General features: G+C 40.6%; 1 protein-coding gene across 2 annotated transcripts in view; it reads right to left on the reverse strand.

Moving 5' to 3' along the window:
• TRAT1 (T cell receptor associated transmembrane adaptor 1) overlaps window positions 1-14,366 on the reverse strand; it is a 44,369-nt gene that overhangs the window by 14,624 nt on the left and 15,379 nt on the right. Inside the window, exons 2-3 of one of the 2 annotated variants that reach the window (XM_020905888.2) lie at window positions 12,175-12,285; window positions 4,488-4,524 (exon numbers count right to left, since the gene is read on the reverse strand). In XM_020905888.2, the coding sequence (XP_020761547.1) occupies window positions 4,488-4,524; window positions 12,175-12,285 (148 nt within the window). The remainder of the gene's footprint in view (window positions 1-4,487; window positions 4,525-12,174; window positions 12,286-14,366) is intronic. The other variant, XM_070454925.1, reaches the window with a different exon arrangement.

The raw sequence follows: 14,366 nt of genomic DNA on the forward strand, positions 1-14,366 counted from the left end.
TTCTGCCATCTCGAAGAACTGTAAAGAGATGGGAAGGAAACCCAGAGCAGTGGCACAGAGACAGTCAAGAAGATCTTGGAACCTGTAGGTGCATTTCGGGAGATTCTCACAGAGACTTGGGCACGGGACGGGACTTCTTGCATTCACATAGGGTTGGAGTTGGGATTATGGTTACTTGTACGTTAAAACAAACAGAAGGCTGGAGAACATGGAGATGTTTTGGTTCCAAATGCAGCAGTGGTTATAGTGAGGGCCTCTTCTGAGTATCTACTTGGAAATCTGATGCCAGGGAAGGCTACCCAGGAGTTCCACTATCATCAGGATGTTCAACCCTGGGAAAGGTGGAGATGACAGCTGAGACGAAAGTCTGTTCCAGGGCACCTGGTCAGTATCTCAGGGGAACTGAAGCGGGGTCCTCAACCTGCAGAGCTCTAGAAATCCAAGAGATCATTTTAGGTAGAAGAATAACTGAGATGAGATACGTTTTGTGATAAAAGCACCTTTCAGTGCCATGCAGGAGGAGAACATGCAACAGTTGCTAGAAATTTGTCCCAAGTCCTTGAGACAGACCCTGAAAACTGAGGAGCTATAATAAGCTTAATGTAAATCTGAACTGCTTTCCTGATTATCTGAACCGCTTTCTTTAATTAAGGGGTAAATATAATCCAAATGGGTGGGTATTTTCTTTTTTTTTTTTAATATTTTTATAAATTTTTATTTAAAAATTCCCTTTTCAATCTGTTCCAAGTATTGGAAGCTGAACGGTACAAGTCCCTGCCATTCATCCTTCCAGTCCAGTTTTATGAGGACATTTTTTTTTAATGGAAAAATAAGAGGACCCTCTACTAAAACCAGGTAGGACCAGTCAGCTCCTGTGTGGCAGTTTAGCCAAAGCTGGCCTTACACAGCAAGCACGTGGAGGTGTCTAGGGAATTGGGACTCCCTCTTGTGAGGAAAAGACTGAGAAAATTCATCTTTAATGAAAATGATCTAAATTCATATTCAAAAGCCTTCATTATGATGCTCCCTGACACTCTTATACTTTGTATATTGAAGGCAGCTCCCTTTTATAGCTAGTTTCAGCAGGCAAAGAAACAAAGGAATATAGATACATATATGTGTGTGTGTATATATATATTATATAGGTAAAATATATACATATATATGTATATATACACATTTGGGGGTAGGAAAAGGTGAGGAGGGTCATGTAAACCTAAATAGTCATCACATTACCCCAAATGAGCCTGACATTGACAAAGAAGAAAATAAATAACTCTGGGGGTTACGTGACAACACGGGCGTGGCAAGAAGGCACAGGGCCCGCGTTTAACCATTAAATACACTATGTATTTGTTTGGCAGAGTTCAGGCCAACCCCAGGCTCCCGCACTTGCCAGACAAGTAAGCTGATGATACTCAATTAAGAAAAAAAAAAAAATTCAAGCAGAGCTCCATACCACAGTTTTCCTTCAAGTCAGTTGGCCGGCAGGCACAGTTTTCCGACCACCAGGAACAGAAACTTTGGCTCCAAAGCAAATGAAAAAAGACCTTAATTTAGACCTATAGTCAGCTTTTTTTTTTTTTTTTACCAGCTACTCTCTGTAAGTGTAGTATTATGTTATAATACTTGAGCTTCAGAATATGAGCTTCAGAAATGCTCATTTCCCCAAGATTACAAACCTAGTAATTGCAAGCATTTGATTAAAATCCAGAACTGTTTGGATCTCAAACCCATGTTATTCTCACTGCATTATCCTCTTAACACTGATCATAAGACAAGAATTGTGCAGAATTAGTTTAAAGGAAAAATAAAGTGCCCTGGGATAAATACCAGGAAGCAGGCATTTAACTTCCTATTAGATGTAGACACTTTGCTGTCCTTGAAGTGATCATGTTCCTGACTTACTAACGCAGGAGGAGAAGATCAGAGAGGCAAATTTCTTTCCCCTCCAGCTTAGCTTCCCACCTAAACCAGTGCTGAGAAGGAGCTGGGACGGGGCAGCAGGGAACCCAGGGTGGGGGAAGCTTGCCTCCCTTCTACTGGCCTCAAACCACATAAGGAACTGCGGAAACAGCCACAACTCTAGCCCTACCTAAGAAAGACACCTGCCTAAGTCCTACCTAAGAAAAGTCAGTACTACCTAGGAAGAGTCAGTCCTACCTAAGAGCCTGTTAATGAAAATCAAAGAGGAGAGTGAAAAAGTTGGCTTAAAGCTCAACATTCAGAAAACTAAGATCATGGCATCCAGTCCCATGACCTCATGGCAAATAGATGGGGAAACAATGGGAACAGTGACAGCCTTTATTTTTGGGGACTCCAAAATCACTGCACATGGTGACTACAGCCACGAAATTAAGACACTTGGCTCCTTGGAAGAAAAGTTATGACCAACCTAGGCAGCATATTAAAAAGCAGAGACATTACTTTGCCAACAAAGATCCATCTAGTCAAAGCTATGGTTTTTCCAGTGGTTATGTATGGATATGAGAGTTGGACTATAAAGAGAGCTGAGCACCAAAGACTTGATGCTTTTGAACTGTGGTGTTGGAGAAGTCTCTTGAGAGTCCCTTGGACTGCAAGGAGATCCAACCAGTCCATCCTAAAGGAAATCAGTCCTGCATATTCATTGGAAGGGTTGATGCTGAAGCTGAAATTCCAATACTTTGGCCACCTGATGTGAAGAACTGACTCATTGGAGAAGACCCTGATGCTGGGAAAGATTGAAGGCAGGAGAAGAAGGGGACTATAGAGGATGAGATGGTTGGATGGCATCACCAACTCGATGGACATGAGTCTAAACAAGCTCTGGGTGTTGCTGATAGACAGGGAAGCCTGGCATGCTACAGTCCATGTGGTCGAAAAGAGTCAGACATGACTGAGCAACTGAACTGAAAGAAAGAGAGCCCTTATTTCCACTTGCTGTTTTAATATTAATGCCTTAATGACGGGAGATAGTTTGGTTTTTTTTTTTTTGGTTTTTCCCTGAAGCCTCCATGCTCTCCTATAAAGGTGACTTTGGCTTTCAAACTACATAATCAGAGAAATAGACAAGCTGTGAAGTACATACACAAACTTGTGAATTAATAAGATAGCCTCTTTATAGATACAGTCTGCACTGTATATTCAAATTCTGCCTAAATGGAGATTTATTACAGTTGATAACAGATTATTAAATCCTTGAGGAAAGGATCTGCATCTTTTCATCTTTGTATCTCTATTGTCTAACAAATGCTTATTTGTTAAATGAATATTTATTGAAGGAATGAATGTTATAAAAGAACCAGCCTTTTTTTCTGAATTTTCCCTGCAGCCAAGAGCTTGCTTGCTTTGAGATGGGTATTTTACCAATTTTCCTTTCTGAATTCTTATCATCCTAATTCAAAAACCACCATTCCTGTCTTTGGTAGGATGATTGTATCACATCACTTTCTATAACAATGCATCTTAACTACCTTTCAAGTGAAGAGTATAAAATCAATTGTCAGATTAAGTTCTGCATGGCTATGTAGGATTCTTTTTGTCACATTTTTTTTGGTTGTAACTGAATCAGCAAATCACTCCTGATATGAACTAATGACTTAAATTATCTCATGTTGTAAAATATAATGTTAAAAATAATCATAAAATATAGATTTTCTTCATTGTGTGAGTCTGCCTGTAGCCCAGATCTGAACCTTCCAGAGACATTTCCACATGGAGAAGAATTTTTTAAAGGACGTTTTAGAGGACAATAAAAAGCTTACAGTGTTACCCTATACCAATGAGAAAGCTCTATGTTTTTGAAAGGCATTTTCAACCTTTCAGTTTACCATTTCAAAAAGGTCTTAGAGAATCCTCTATAAAACTTTCTATATTTAGATTTTTTTGTCCCAAAAGAAAAATTTCCAATTTAATGACACACTTGGGTCAGAATATACTGTCTAAGAAGATGAAACTTCTTTACTGTGACATCATAAATCTTCTCTTAAAAAAGTATTATACAAATTTATCTGCAACTTGCTTAATAAATATGAGATTATGTTACACCTATAACTACATATTAATTATTTATTGGCAATACCCTTAAAATGGCACAGCACAAAGCATTCTTGTCTATCTGCATACACATCTTAAATTGTATTAGGTATTGCCAGATTCCTTCCACCTTGGATTCTTAAGAACCACACAATTCTATATTTAATTATACTACATTCTTACAGTCTGAACTGAATCATAATCTAGGATATCTTCTTCCAAAATTAACGAGGATTCTGTATATACCAGATTAGTTTCATTTTCATCTAGCTCTCTCATTGACTCAGGGAGAGTAAATAACTAGGGTAGATAATGTCTATTACTCTTTAGATGGAAGTAAAAGTAATTAAAACTCATCTTTTATTTTAACCCAAGTGAAACATTCCTAAGTCAATCCTATAAAGCAATATAACACTAGTTACTTTCCGTATTATTTGGGAATCATAATCCACGACTTGTTTTCTACGTACCTGGGAAAGTAGTCGTCGGAGTATGCGCATATTTTTTCTGAAAGATATTCAAAATAGACAAGAGAAAATATGACATGTGTTAAACCTTTCAGAGCATGTTCTGAGAGAAGCTTAGTAACAATGTCAGTTAACATCTTTAATCAAGCCACTTAACTAGGGGTAAAGGTATTCCCTGGCGTGGGCCAGTCGCGCTCCCTCTTTGTAATCTGGCAGGCAAACATCTTGGAGACAAAGCAGAGCTCAGTGAGCGGCCACTTCACGCAGGGGAAAGGCCAGGCTGAGACCTGGGGAACCCTGTGCCTGCCTGTTCTGTGGTCCCAGCCTGTTGTGGGGCACAGCTGCACTTTTCTGCCTCGGGTTCCACGAAACAGCTCTGCTTCTTACTGACAAAGTGCCCTCTTTGCCCTTACAGATTTGAATAGGCTTTTCTTCCTTATAAAAAAAAAAGTCCCTAGAAGACTCTTCTATTTATCTAATTTTGGAGTGCTCATTAACTTTTCTTGGTGTGTGACAATCACATAAAAATTATCTAATCATCAACAAAATTTCTTTGAACTGGATAGATATATATAGTGTGATATCTTTTATATTTTGATTGCATATTATTAACCTGGCATTAAATAAAAACCAAAATCTTGCAAAGGCTATCATATGAAAGTGAAGCCCAGTATTATCTATCTGACAGTGACTCAACTGTGTGTTGGTATTAAACTAACAAACCTTTCCAAATAATTGAACAAGTCACCAAACAACTACAAAAATTATTTTTAGTTAGATTTATGTATGACAAAGTTATTATCCAGACAAGTCATTACATGTTAGAGAAATATTATTCAATAATGTTTCAAATTATTAAAATCACCTTGTTGGAGGGTAAAATAGACATGCCACATGTCAATATATTTGGAAGAATTCTGTTAAGGACCAAATGTGGGAATTTTTTGCAAATCACAAACATCAAGCAGCTATGGGACCAGAAGTGGTGAATGTAATCTGTTTGGGATCTGTCACAAATATGCTTCTTTAGCCCACAGTAAATGTCTTACCATGGACTGCATCTGAAAGATGTAGCTGTTTTCAACTATCTTCAGATTAGTCTTGTGAATATGAATGTAACATGGATGCTGGGAGAAGCCTGGAGAAGCCTACTGCTGCATGGTACCCAAAGTTAATGGAAGCCCAACAAAATGAGAAAGCTTGAGAAAATGTAAATAAGATCAATAAGCATAGAAACAAAAATTAGTTAATATAGACTAGAAAATTGTTAACTGGAAAATATAAAGTATGTATTGATTTCTTTTTATATGAAGTACATGTTTATATTCAGGTCATTATTATTCAAATTTGTCTGAAACTAAAGTGCGTACCTAAGAATTTAGTCAAACTGTAGCTTTGATGTATCATGGAACAGATTCAGGGTTAGGAATCAGAACTGGATTTGGGTGCCAGCTCTTCAATGTATTTCATTGCATATGAACAAGCAAATCATTGTAGAACTCATTCTTGGTGTATCAGTAGAGTTAATAATGCCTATATCATGGAGTAGATGTGGGAGATAAATGAAGTAATTTGTATAAAAACATTATAGAAAGTCGGTTATCAATATTTTACGTTCTAAGTCCACATCCTCTAACAAGCCATGTTTAATTGTGCTAACTTGAATTTGGGAAGTTTTCAGATTAAATGGATTAGCTGAAAAGTATTTGATAGAATATAATTTAAATGCTATTTTGAAGACTTATAAATAAATCTTGACTTGAGATGTAGTCTTCTTTTGGGAAGAAGATTGTCATCAACTGAGTAGTAAATTCAAAGAAAAGATTAAAACTAAACAAAAATAGTGACAGTACTTAAATAGAATGAGAAAAAGAAATAGGTGTGGAGTACAAATGTTTCTCCAACCTGACTAATACTTCTTAAAGATGATGTGGGTTTTCCAACTGGAGGTGCTTAGAGTGTAAATGATGGTGCCTGGAAAATACCCTGCTGTAATATGTAGAAGGATAGCTCTCTAGAAGGAAAATGCAGTTCAATGTATTAGCAGCAGAGAAAAGCAAAACAAAGATTTAGACCAAAAAGTTTTGTGTAAAAAAGGAAAGAGAAAGGGAACTAAAACAATGTGAAGAAGAAAATAAGTAATGGGTAAAGGACTTTGTACATCAGAACAAATCATACTGAAGAAGCACCCTGAAAGGAAACATTAAAAGTTCAAGGTCACCATATCACACTATTCTTAAAATTTAAATGTATTATCTGAAGCGAGACCATCAGTACTTATGTCCTTTTAGTCTTACAATGCTTATCATAAGAAGTGTGATAGAATATGATCTATTTAAATAGGGGTACTACAATAAAAGGTTTAGAGGTTACAGCAAAGGAAAAAGATCAGTAAGTTCAGACTCCTGAAAAGAGGTTGCCCTGTTATGAGTGCTTATAGGTTTAAATGACATGATTTAAAAGCTACTTAAGCATTTCAGTTATATTTAATAAAAGACAGTTTTTATTTCATTATAAAGCAGGTATGTTTGCAAGACTCAGTTTGAGAAAAGCTGGGTGAGTTTTCATAATCCTGTCCTGTGATTCAGATATAAACGCTGTGGTCAGGTTCATGGTTGAAAGGGTGTGAGCTGACATTTGCTTTTGTTTTCCCCTTTGTTGTGTTCACCCTTCTGTGTGCAACACGGAACAATAAGAAACAAGAGTATGTGGCTTAACTCCATAATACAAATTTTATGATACATCTTCAGTGTGAAATATGTGCCGTAATTTTCTAGCAAACAGGAGATACACTGATAGGACTTTGATGTATGAACAAACCGTACAGTTGTTTATCCTTCTCAAAACAGAGAAGAAAGGTTAAAGAATATTCTTTAGGCTTAAAGGAAGAAAAGGTGGATGCATTCCTATTAGAAAGAGAAATAAATGTGATCCTCCTAAAGAACACATTTGGACAAAGAATCACATAAAAATGAGAGATTTACTTGGGGGGAGGGGAGAACTCCATTTCGAAGCTTCTACGGAGCCCTGCCTGCTACCGAAAACATCAAGGAGGGGCTTATCTTGTCTATCTGATTGAATGTGTAGATACTGCATTGTTGCTGGAACAGAGATTTTCTTTTGCAAGCTATTTAATACAACCAGAAAACTTTATTCACTAACTGTTCGCCAAGGTGGAGTCATATCTTGCAAGTTTCTTAGCCACAAAGAATAGCACAGAGATGTAGAAATAAAAGTTACATGAGGCCAGATGCAGGAGCTTTGTGTACAGAGACCGAGGGACAGCAAAGCTGGCTAAATAGGATAGAATCTCTGGGAGTCTGTCTGTCTGTCCAGGAGAAACAAGTCAGGGAGCATCCTCAGGCTGGCTGCCAAGGAATCAGTTTGCAGGACTAATCCCAAATCCACCTGGAATCTCTGGATAAGAAAGAAAGATAGTGTTCTTTGCTCATGTGAAGTAGAAAGGATGGTGATCATTCGTAATACCGCAGTGGTTGGGAGTGGGCTACAGAGAGAAAAGGGGGAGATGGGATAAGAACATCCACAAACACTGTTCCAAGGTTAATCTTAGATTTGCACACCGGTAAAGTGCAAGACCCAGGGTAACATGCTCCTCCTAAAGAGCGAAGATCAAGTAAAGTCAAAACAAAAAAAGTCTTTTGTTTTTCCTGGATCCATGAGCTCAGGGGTGAGTGTATCCATGACTCAACCCAAGCCTTGGTGGAAGAGGGTGATACCATAATTTCTAGCAGATTGCAGGTCTAAGGGATTGTGGAGCGGGTGTGGGAGAAGGAGGGTATCTAAGAATGGGAAGGTGCACATAATGGTGTGAGGTAACACCCATGTGTAAACTTGACCCTGTGCTGAAACTTGGGATGCCCCTTCTGAAAACCTCATCCTGCCTGGAGTAGTCAGACAGTTTGGACCTGGCTCAGACCTCGGGAGGGTGCAGAGTCCTCGGCTGGAAGCGATGGGGCACTGGTGCGTTGAGGAGCCTGAGCATCAGGGGCCTGTGGCAGGATTGGGGTACTCTGGCATGGCCCCACTCCCCCCCCCCAGGTGTCTGTTTCTCCCCATCCCCGGGGTCTCCCTTTCTCTCCATCCTTAGAAAGGGCGGTACAGAGTCTGCAGCAGGGCAGCCCACTGGCCGCACACATCTGCAAGGCCTGAAATCACCATGAAGGAACTGGTGTGGATACAGAAGAGGGACACATTCCGGAAGTCTTTAGCTCTTCACCGCTCAAATACATTAATTTGAGGCAGGTTGATATTTGGAAGCAATTCTAAGAAGCCTACACACAATTCTCTGAAATGAACCTGTATCTGATTTGAACAAACTGTTACCACTAAAAGTCAGGTTATTGTACAGACACGTTAAATAAGAGACAGGGCAGGAATTGGGATGACAGCTGGAGAGTGTGGGGACGCTGGGAGGGGTGACGAAGCCAGAGAAACTAATGTTCACTGAACAGAGTAATGGGTAAAGGGGATGTGGTATGCCCACACAAAGGAATATTACTCAGTCGTAAAAAGGAGTGAAATTAGGCCATTTGTGGAGATGTAGATGGACCTAGTCTGTCATACAGAATGAAGTAAGTCAGAAAGAGGAAAACATGATATTCACATGTAATGTGGAAACTACAAAAACGGTACTGGAGAACCTCTTTGTAGGGCAGGAATAGATATGCAGATGGATAGAATGGAGTTGTGAGCCCAGGAGGGGAAGGGGAGGGTACGAAGTACCGGCAGAGTAGCATCGACATGTATGCACCACCCAGCGTAAAACAGAGAGCTGGTGGGAAGCTGCTTCCAGCAGCTCCGCCCCGCCGGGCGAGGGGGCCCAGCTCCGCGCTCTGCCTGAACTAGCGGGACGGGAGGTCCAAGAGGGCGGGGGTATAGGTACCCAGATAAATGATTCTCACTCAGCTGGTAAAGAATCTGCCTGCAAGCAGGCAACCCACGCCAGTATTCTTGCCTGGGGAATCCCTACGGACAGAGGAGCCTGGCGGGCTACCATCCATGGGGTCGCAAAGAGTCGGACACGACTGAGCGACTCAGCACAGCCCAGCACGTGGCCAATCCACCTCACTGCGCAGCAGAAAGCAACACAAGACTGGAAAGCGACTACACCCAGAGAAAACGCGGGGTACCGTGAAGCCGTAGTGAAACAGCAAGCATCTGTGGAAGGAAGGCCCAGAGCCCCAGAGCGGTGCGTGGGCCGTGCCTTTCTCAGGACCCACCTACTAAACCCCCAGCACCGCGCTAAGGTGACTGCGTACTTCTCACAAAACCCATGGTCTAGATAGTATTTCCTACACTTTGGAGATAAAAAATCCGAAATTCAGAAGTTACGTTACTCCAACAAGATCTCTCATGTAAATAGTAGCAGAGTTCTAATACAGGTCACCTTGATTTCAGAAGTCATGATTTTAAAAACAATTGAGGGAACCAAAATTGATTTTTTTAAAGTACATTAATGTAATTAACAATTCTCTGTTTCTTTTTAAGTGTTTCTTTCCCACTCTGCTGATTTTAGGCAAGAGCCATTTATAGCATGTCTGAGGTGGTAAGGGATTGTGCAATTATAAGGGGAAAAAAAGTCTGTTTTCTAAAAAAACCTGTGGTTTTTTTCTTTTTCTTTCTTTTTTTCTTTTTTTTTTAAGTTTAGGCAACTGCCTTTTAACCGTGGCCAACTAATCATCATAAACAACTCCTGGAAAAAGTTTGTATGGTGGGAAAATGGTGTGAATATGGATTAATAAATTCCAGCACACAACCAAAAATGAGAACTGGAAAAATCTATTCACATCATGTTGTAAAAGACTAGCACAGCCAAATACTTCTGGGGCAGTGTCGGGGTCCTTTAATGGACCGGAACCTGGTGGTCCGGAGCCGACGATAAGAAAGTGAAAGAGAAAGAAGCTAACGTTCCCTGGTTACGCAGAGAACCAATAAAGCCCCAGGACAGGGCTTGCACCGCTCACAGAGGCATGGGGCGCCCTCTCGAAGAGGTCTTGAAAGCCCGGGGAAGGAGAGTGAGCTCCGCAGGCTTCCACGCCCCAGAGAATTAGCCGGAGGGAGGGAGGGAGAGAGAGACACGGGGACCCAGGTCTCTGGTGGAGCAAGGGTGTTTTAATGATCTTTCTGTAAGTGTATAGAAATTTCTTTCTGTCGAATTTGTTTCGACAATGATAAAATCAGAAAACCAAACATGCAGCAACTGTTATCAAGGGAACAAGGAATCAACAATGGTCATAAGGTCAGAAGACAACCCATATCTCAAGAGAGAGGGTCGTGACTAAGCAGTTTTGTCGCAAGGAAGATGTTTACTGAAGGAAATCCACGCATGTGTTTCATCCTATGACCCCAGTCCTGGGAGCGGCGAGGGCTCCCCTCGTTCCTGTTACCAGGAACGGGTAAGGAACAGAGGATTTATGAGGGACAGAAAACAGCCCGCAGGGATCCTCCTGTTAAACGTTCGCTGACAGCGCAGCAGTAACAGGTCAGTAAAACTGGACCAGTCCTGATCTTATCATGCTGATGAAAAGTGATTCTACACACTGATACTCGCCACAATGCCCTGCAGTCGTAGGGCTGAAATAAGGGACTGCATAGGTTGACAGTGGGCTTCCCAGGTAGCTCTAGGGGTAGAGAACCTGCCTGCCAATACAGGGGACTCCCTGGAAACTGGCCACGGTTCCCAATTAGCTTCATGTGCTTTTCCTCGAGCACATGTGTCTAACTCAATTTTGTTACTGCTGCTGCCAAGTCGCTTCAGTCGTGTCCGACTCTGTGCGACCCCATAGACGGCAGCCCACCAGGTTCCCCCATCCCTGGGATTCTCCAGGCAAGAACACTGGAGTGGGTTGCCATTTCCTTCTCCAATGCACGAAAGTGAAAAGTGAAAGTGAAGTCGCCCAGTCGTGTCCGACTCTTAGCGACCCCATAGACTTCACCCTACCAGGCTCCTCCGTCCCTGGGATTTTCCAGGCAAGAGGACTGGAGTGGGTTGCCATCGCCTTCTCTGCAGTTTTGTTAACTTTGCTTTATTTATTTTCATCTGTTTAAAGAAACTATTTACATTTTCTGTTTATCACTTAAATGTCCCACTTCCAAGAGTGTTTTGGTTCTAGAATATCAAGAGCACTGAGAAATAGTAGAACTTTCATTCCTCCATCCACCCATCCTTGTATTCAACATACACACCTACACTGAGTGCCTACTGTGTGCGAATACTGTGCTCCTTACTGGGCATCACCTTAATTCAATCATGGCACAAGAGAGTGAAAGCCACATGGGTAAAACTTCTGCCCAGTTTATTGAAAAGAGAAGCTGTCGGTGGCTGACCCTGGGAGTGTTTGATAACAAGCCTGTGGTTCAACCTATCGCTTTTCCATTCCCTTCTGATCTTCCAGGCAAGCCTGCTGCACTTTAGAGGTCCTGAACAATACAGAGAAGCTTGAGTAGACTTGAGTGGGACCTTAAAGAGCTAAAATTGGGACTCTGTTTACATTTCTAACATGAATACATGCTTAAGCAAACCCTCAGCGTGAAAAAAACATATCAAATAGATTTTCTATAGATAAAAACATATTATGAATAACATTTCATAAAGTTATTTTACTCCACAGGTTTTCCAGTGACTCCATCTCCAAAACAAGTATCATATGACTATTTCCCAATGTCTTACCTTGTCGCTGCTTTTCCACGTAGTGGAAAATGTTGAAGATCAGCGATATAGTCAGAGCTAAGCCCAAGAAGGCTAGAATTGCCCAGACAGAAAAGTGGCATTCAGGGCTTCCTGCAAACAAAAGCAAACAGATGCTTAGTAATACTTGCTTACTCATTTTTTCGGAACTGGGTATTCCCAAAATCAAAACCACTGTATTTATTCAGAACAAAGGACAAATCTGTCAAGAAATAAGCTGGCATTTGTTAGTCTAGCTACTAAAGATTCCGTTCTAAATCAAGAACTTCAAATTAAGCAGAATCATAATTGGCTGCACTTATCCCCCTTTTTTAATCCTCTGTGTAGTCGTAATGCTTTCATTACTGTGGAGGATCACTTATTACCTTCTATTAATCCCAGTACTACAGGGTGCTGTGTGTTGGGATAAAAACAATAACACTGGAATCAGAGTACCCAGTTTTGTCATGACTAGTCGTGAGGGGTTTTCTCATACTATTTGGAGCCCTGAGAGATAATGGTGGGTTGATTACAGCTCCTCCCTCCCCTCTGTGAAGGCCTTTCTTTATTCCTGAGCTATAACGGGCGTTTTGTGAGATACTGACCATCAGCTGCCCTGGGTTATTTATGCCAATCTTGACACACAGATGAGTAACTACTAAGATAATTAGCTTAATTACAAATATAAAATATAAATGGGATATATTTACATACATGTATAAAATTCAACTAATTATCTTAGTAGTCCTACACCCATGTGAATACTGACCCCAGAAAAATAGCATGTGATTCTATAATACTACATATTTGTGTATTCACTCAGTATCAATTAAACTTTCTTTGTGCCAGGAACTGTGCCCTATATTATGGAATCAAAGATAAAACAGAATCTTTGTCCTCAAGGAACTCTGTTTAGTTGGGGACATGGTTGTGTAAACACATAATTAGGAATGCAGTGTGAAAAAACAGTTGCAAAATAGAGATTATGTTCCTTCATAGTCCCCACTCTCTTTCTCTCTGTGACTCCCTAGAACATTTTAAGCCCCTTCAGAGAAATCCAAATACCACGATGTTAAACACAATAAACAGTAGAGGCAAAAACTTAATAGGAGGAAAATGAGTTCTACGCCCTGAACCTACCTTTAAACCATCAAATAAAGACTCCCAAGCACAGATGCCCTTTGTGTTGCTCTAGTTCACTTGTTCTTCGTATCTCAGATTTGACATTTGAATTGTTTAATTTCCTTCAAATTATTGACCTTGCAATGGTTGTTGAACTGCCTTCTGTGTATTTGAGTTGCTTTATTTATTTATCAGAATCATTTATTTTTAAATGAGCATAGTTAGGCATGCTGCTGCTGCTGCTGCTAAGTCGCCTCAGTCGTGTCCGACTCTGCAACCCCATAGACGTCAGCCCACCAGGCTCCTCCATCCAAGGGATGCTCCAGGCAAGAATACTGGAGTGGGTTGCCATTTCCTTCTCCAATGCATGCATGCATGCATGCTAAGTCGCTTCAGTCGTGTCCGACTCTGTGCGACCCCATGGACGGCAGCCCACCAGGCTCCTCCATCCAAGGGATGCTCCAGGCAAGAATACTGGAGTGGGTTGCCATTTCCTTCTCCAATGCATGCATGCATGCTAAGTCGCTTCAGTCGTGTCCGACTCTGTGCGACCCCATGGATAGCAGCCCACCAGGCTCCTCTGTCTACGGGATTCTCCAGGCAAGAATACTGGAGTGGGCTGCCATTTCCTTCTCCAATGGTTAGGCATAGAGGTGATTAAATATATAATATACATTTCTGATATAGATGTACATATACATATAATTTGCATGTCACTTATTCATCTATACATTGCTTTTGTTTGAACTAGTCTGCAGATGTTTTAGCACACCAGGAACTCTGTCTACTAATGTCTATTATCTCTTTAATTTTGTATTATGTAATTAGATGCTCAAAATATTACAAGTCTCACAAAAGAGGGCCATTTCTGTCTTCTGTTCTGCTGTGCCAGACATATAGTACATATAGGATTTATAAAATCTTTTCAAGAATTGATAAATAGGAAAAGTTAACTGATAATGGTAGTGAAATGTGTGGTTTCATTTTTTTTTATGGGAACTTTTATATTTCATAAAGTATCAGAAAACTGAGAAGACAAAGTCTTCTGCACTAGTTTAATAGACTTAGTCTTC

Source organism: Odocoileus virginianus, chromosome 25 (assembly GCF_023699985.2).
Source record: "Odocoileus virginianus isolate 20LAN1187 ecotype Illinois chromosome 25, Ovbor_1.2, whole genome shotgun sequence".
NCBI lineage: Eukaryota > Metazoa > Chordata > Mammalia > Artiodactyla > Cervidae > Odocoileus > Odocoileus virginianus.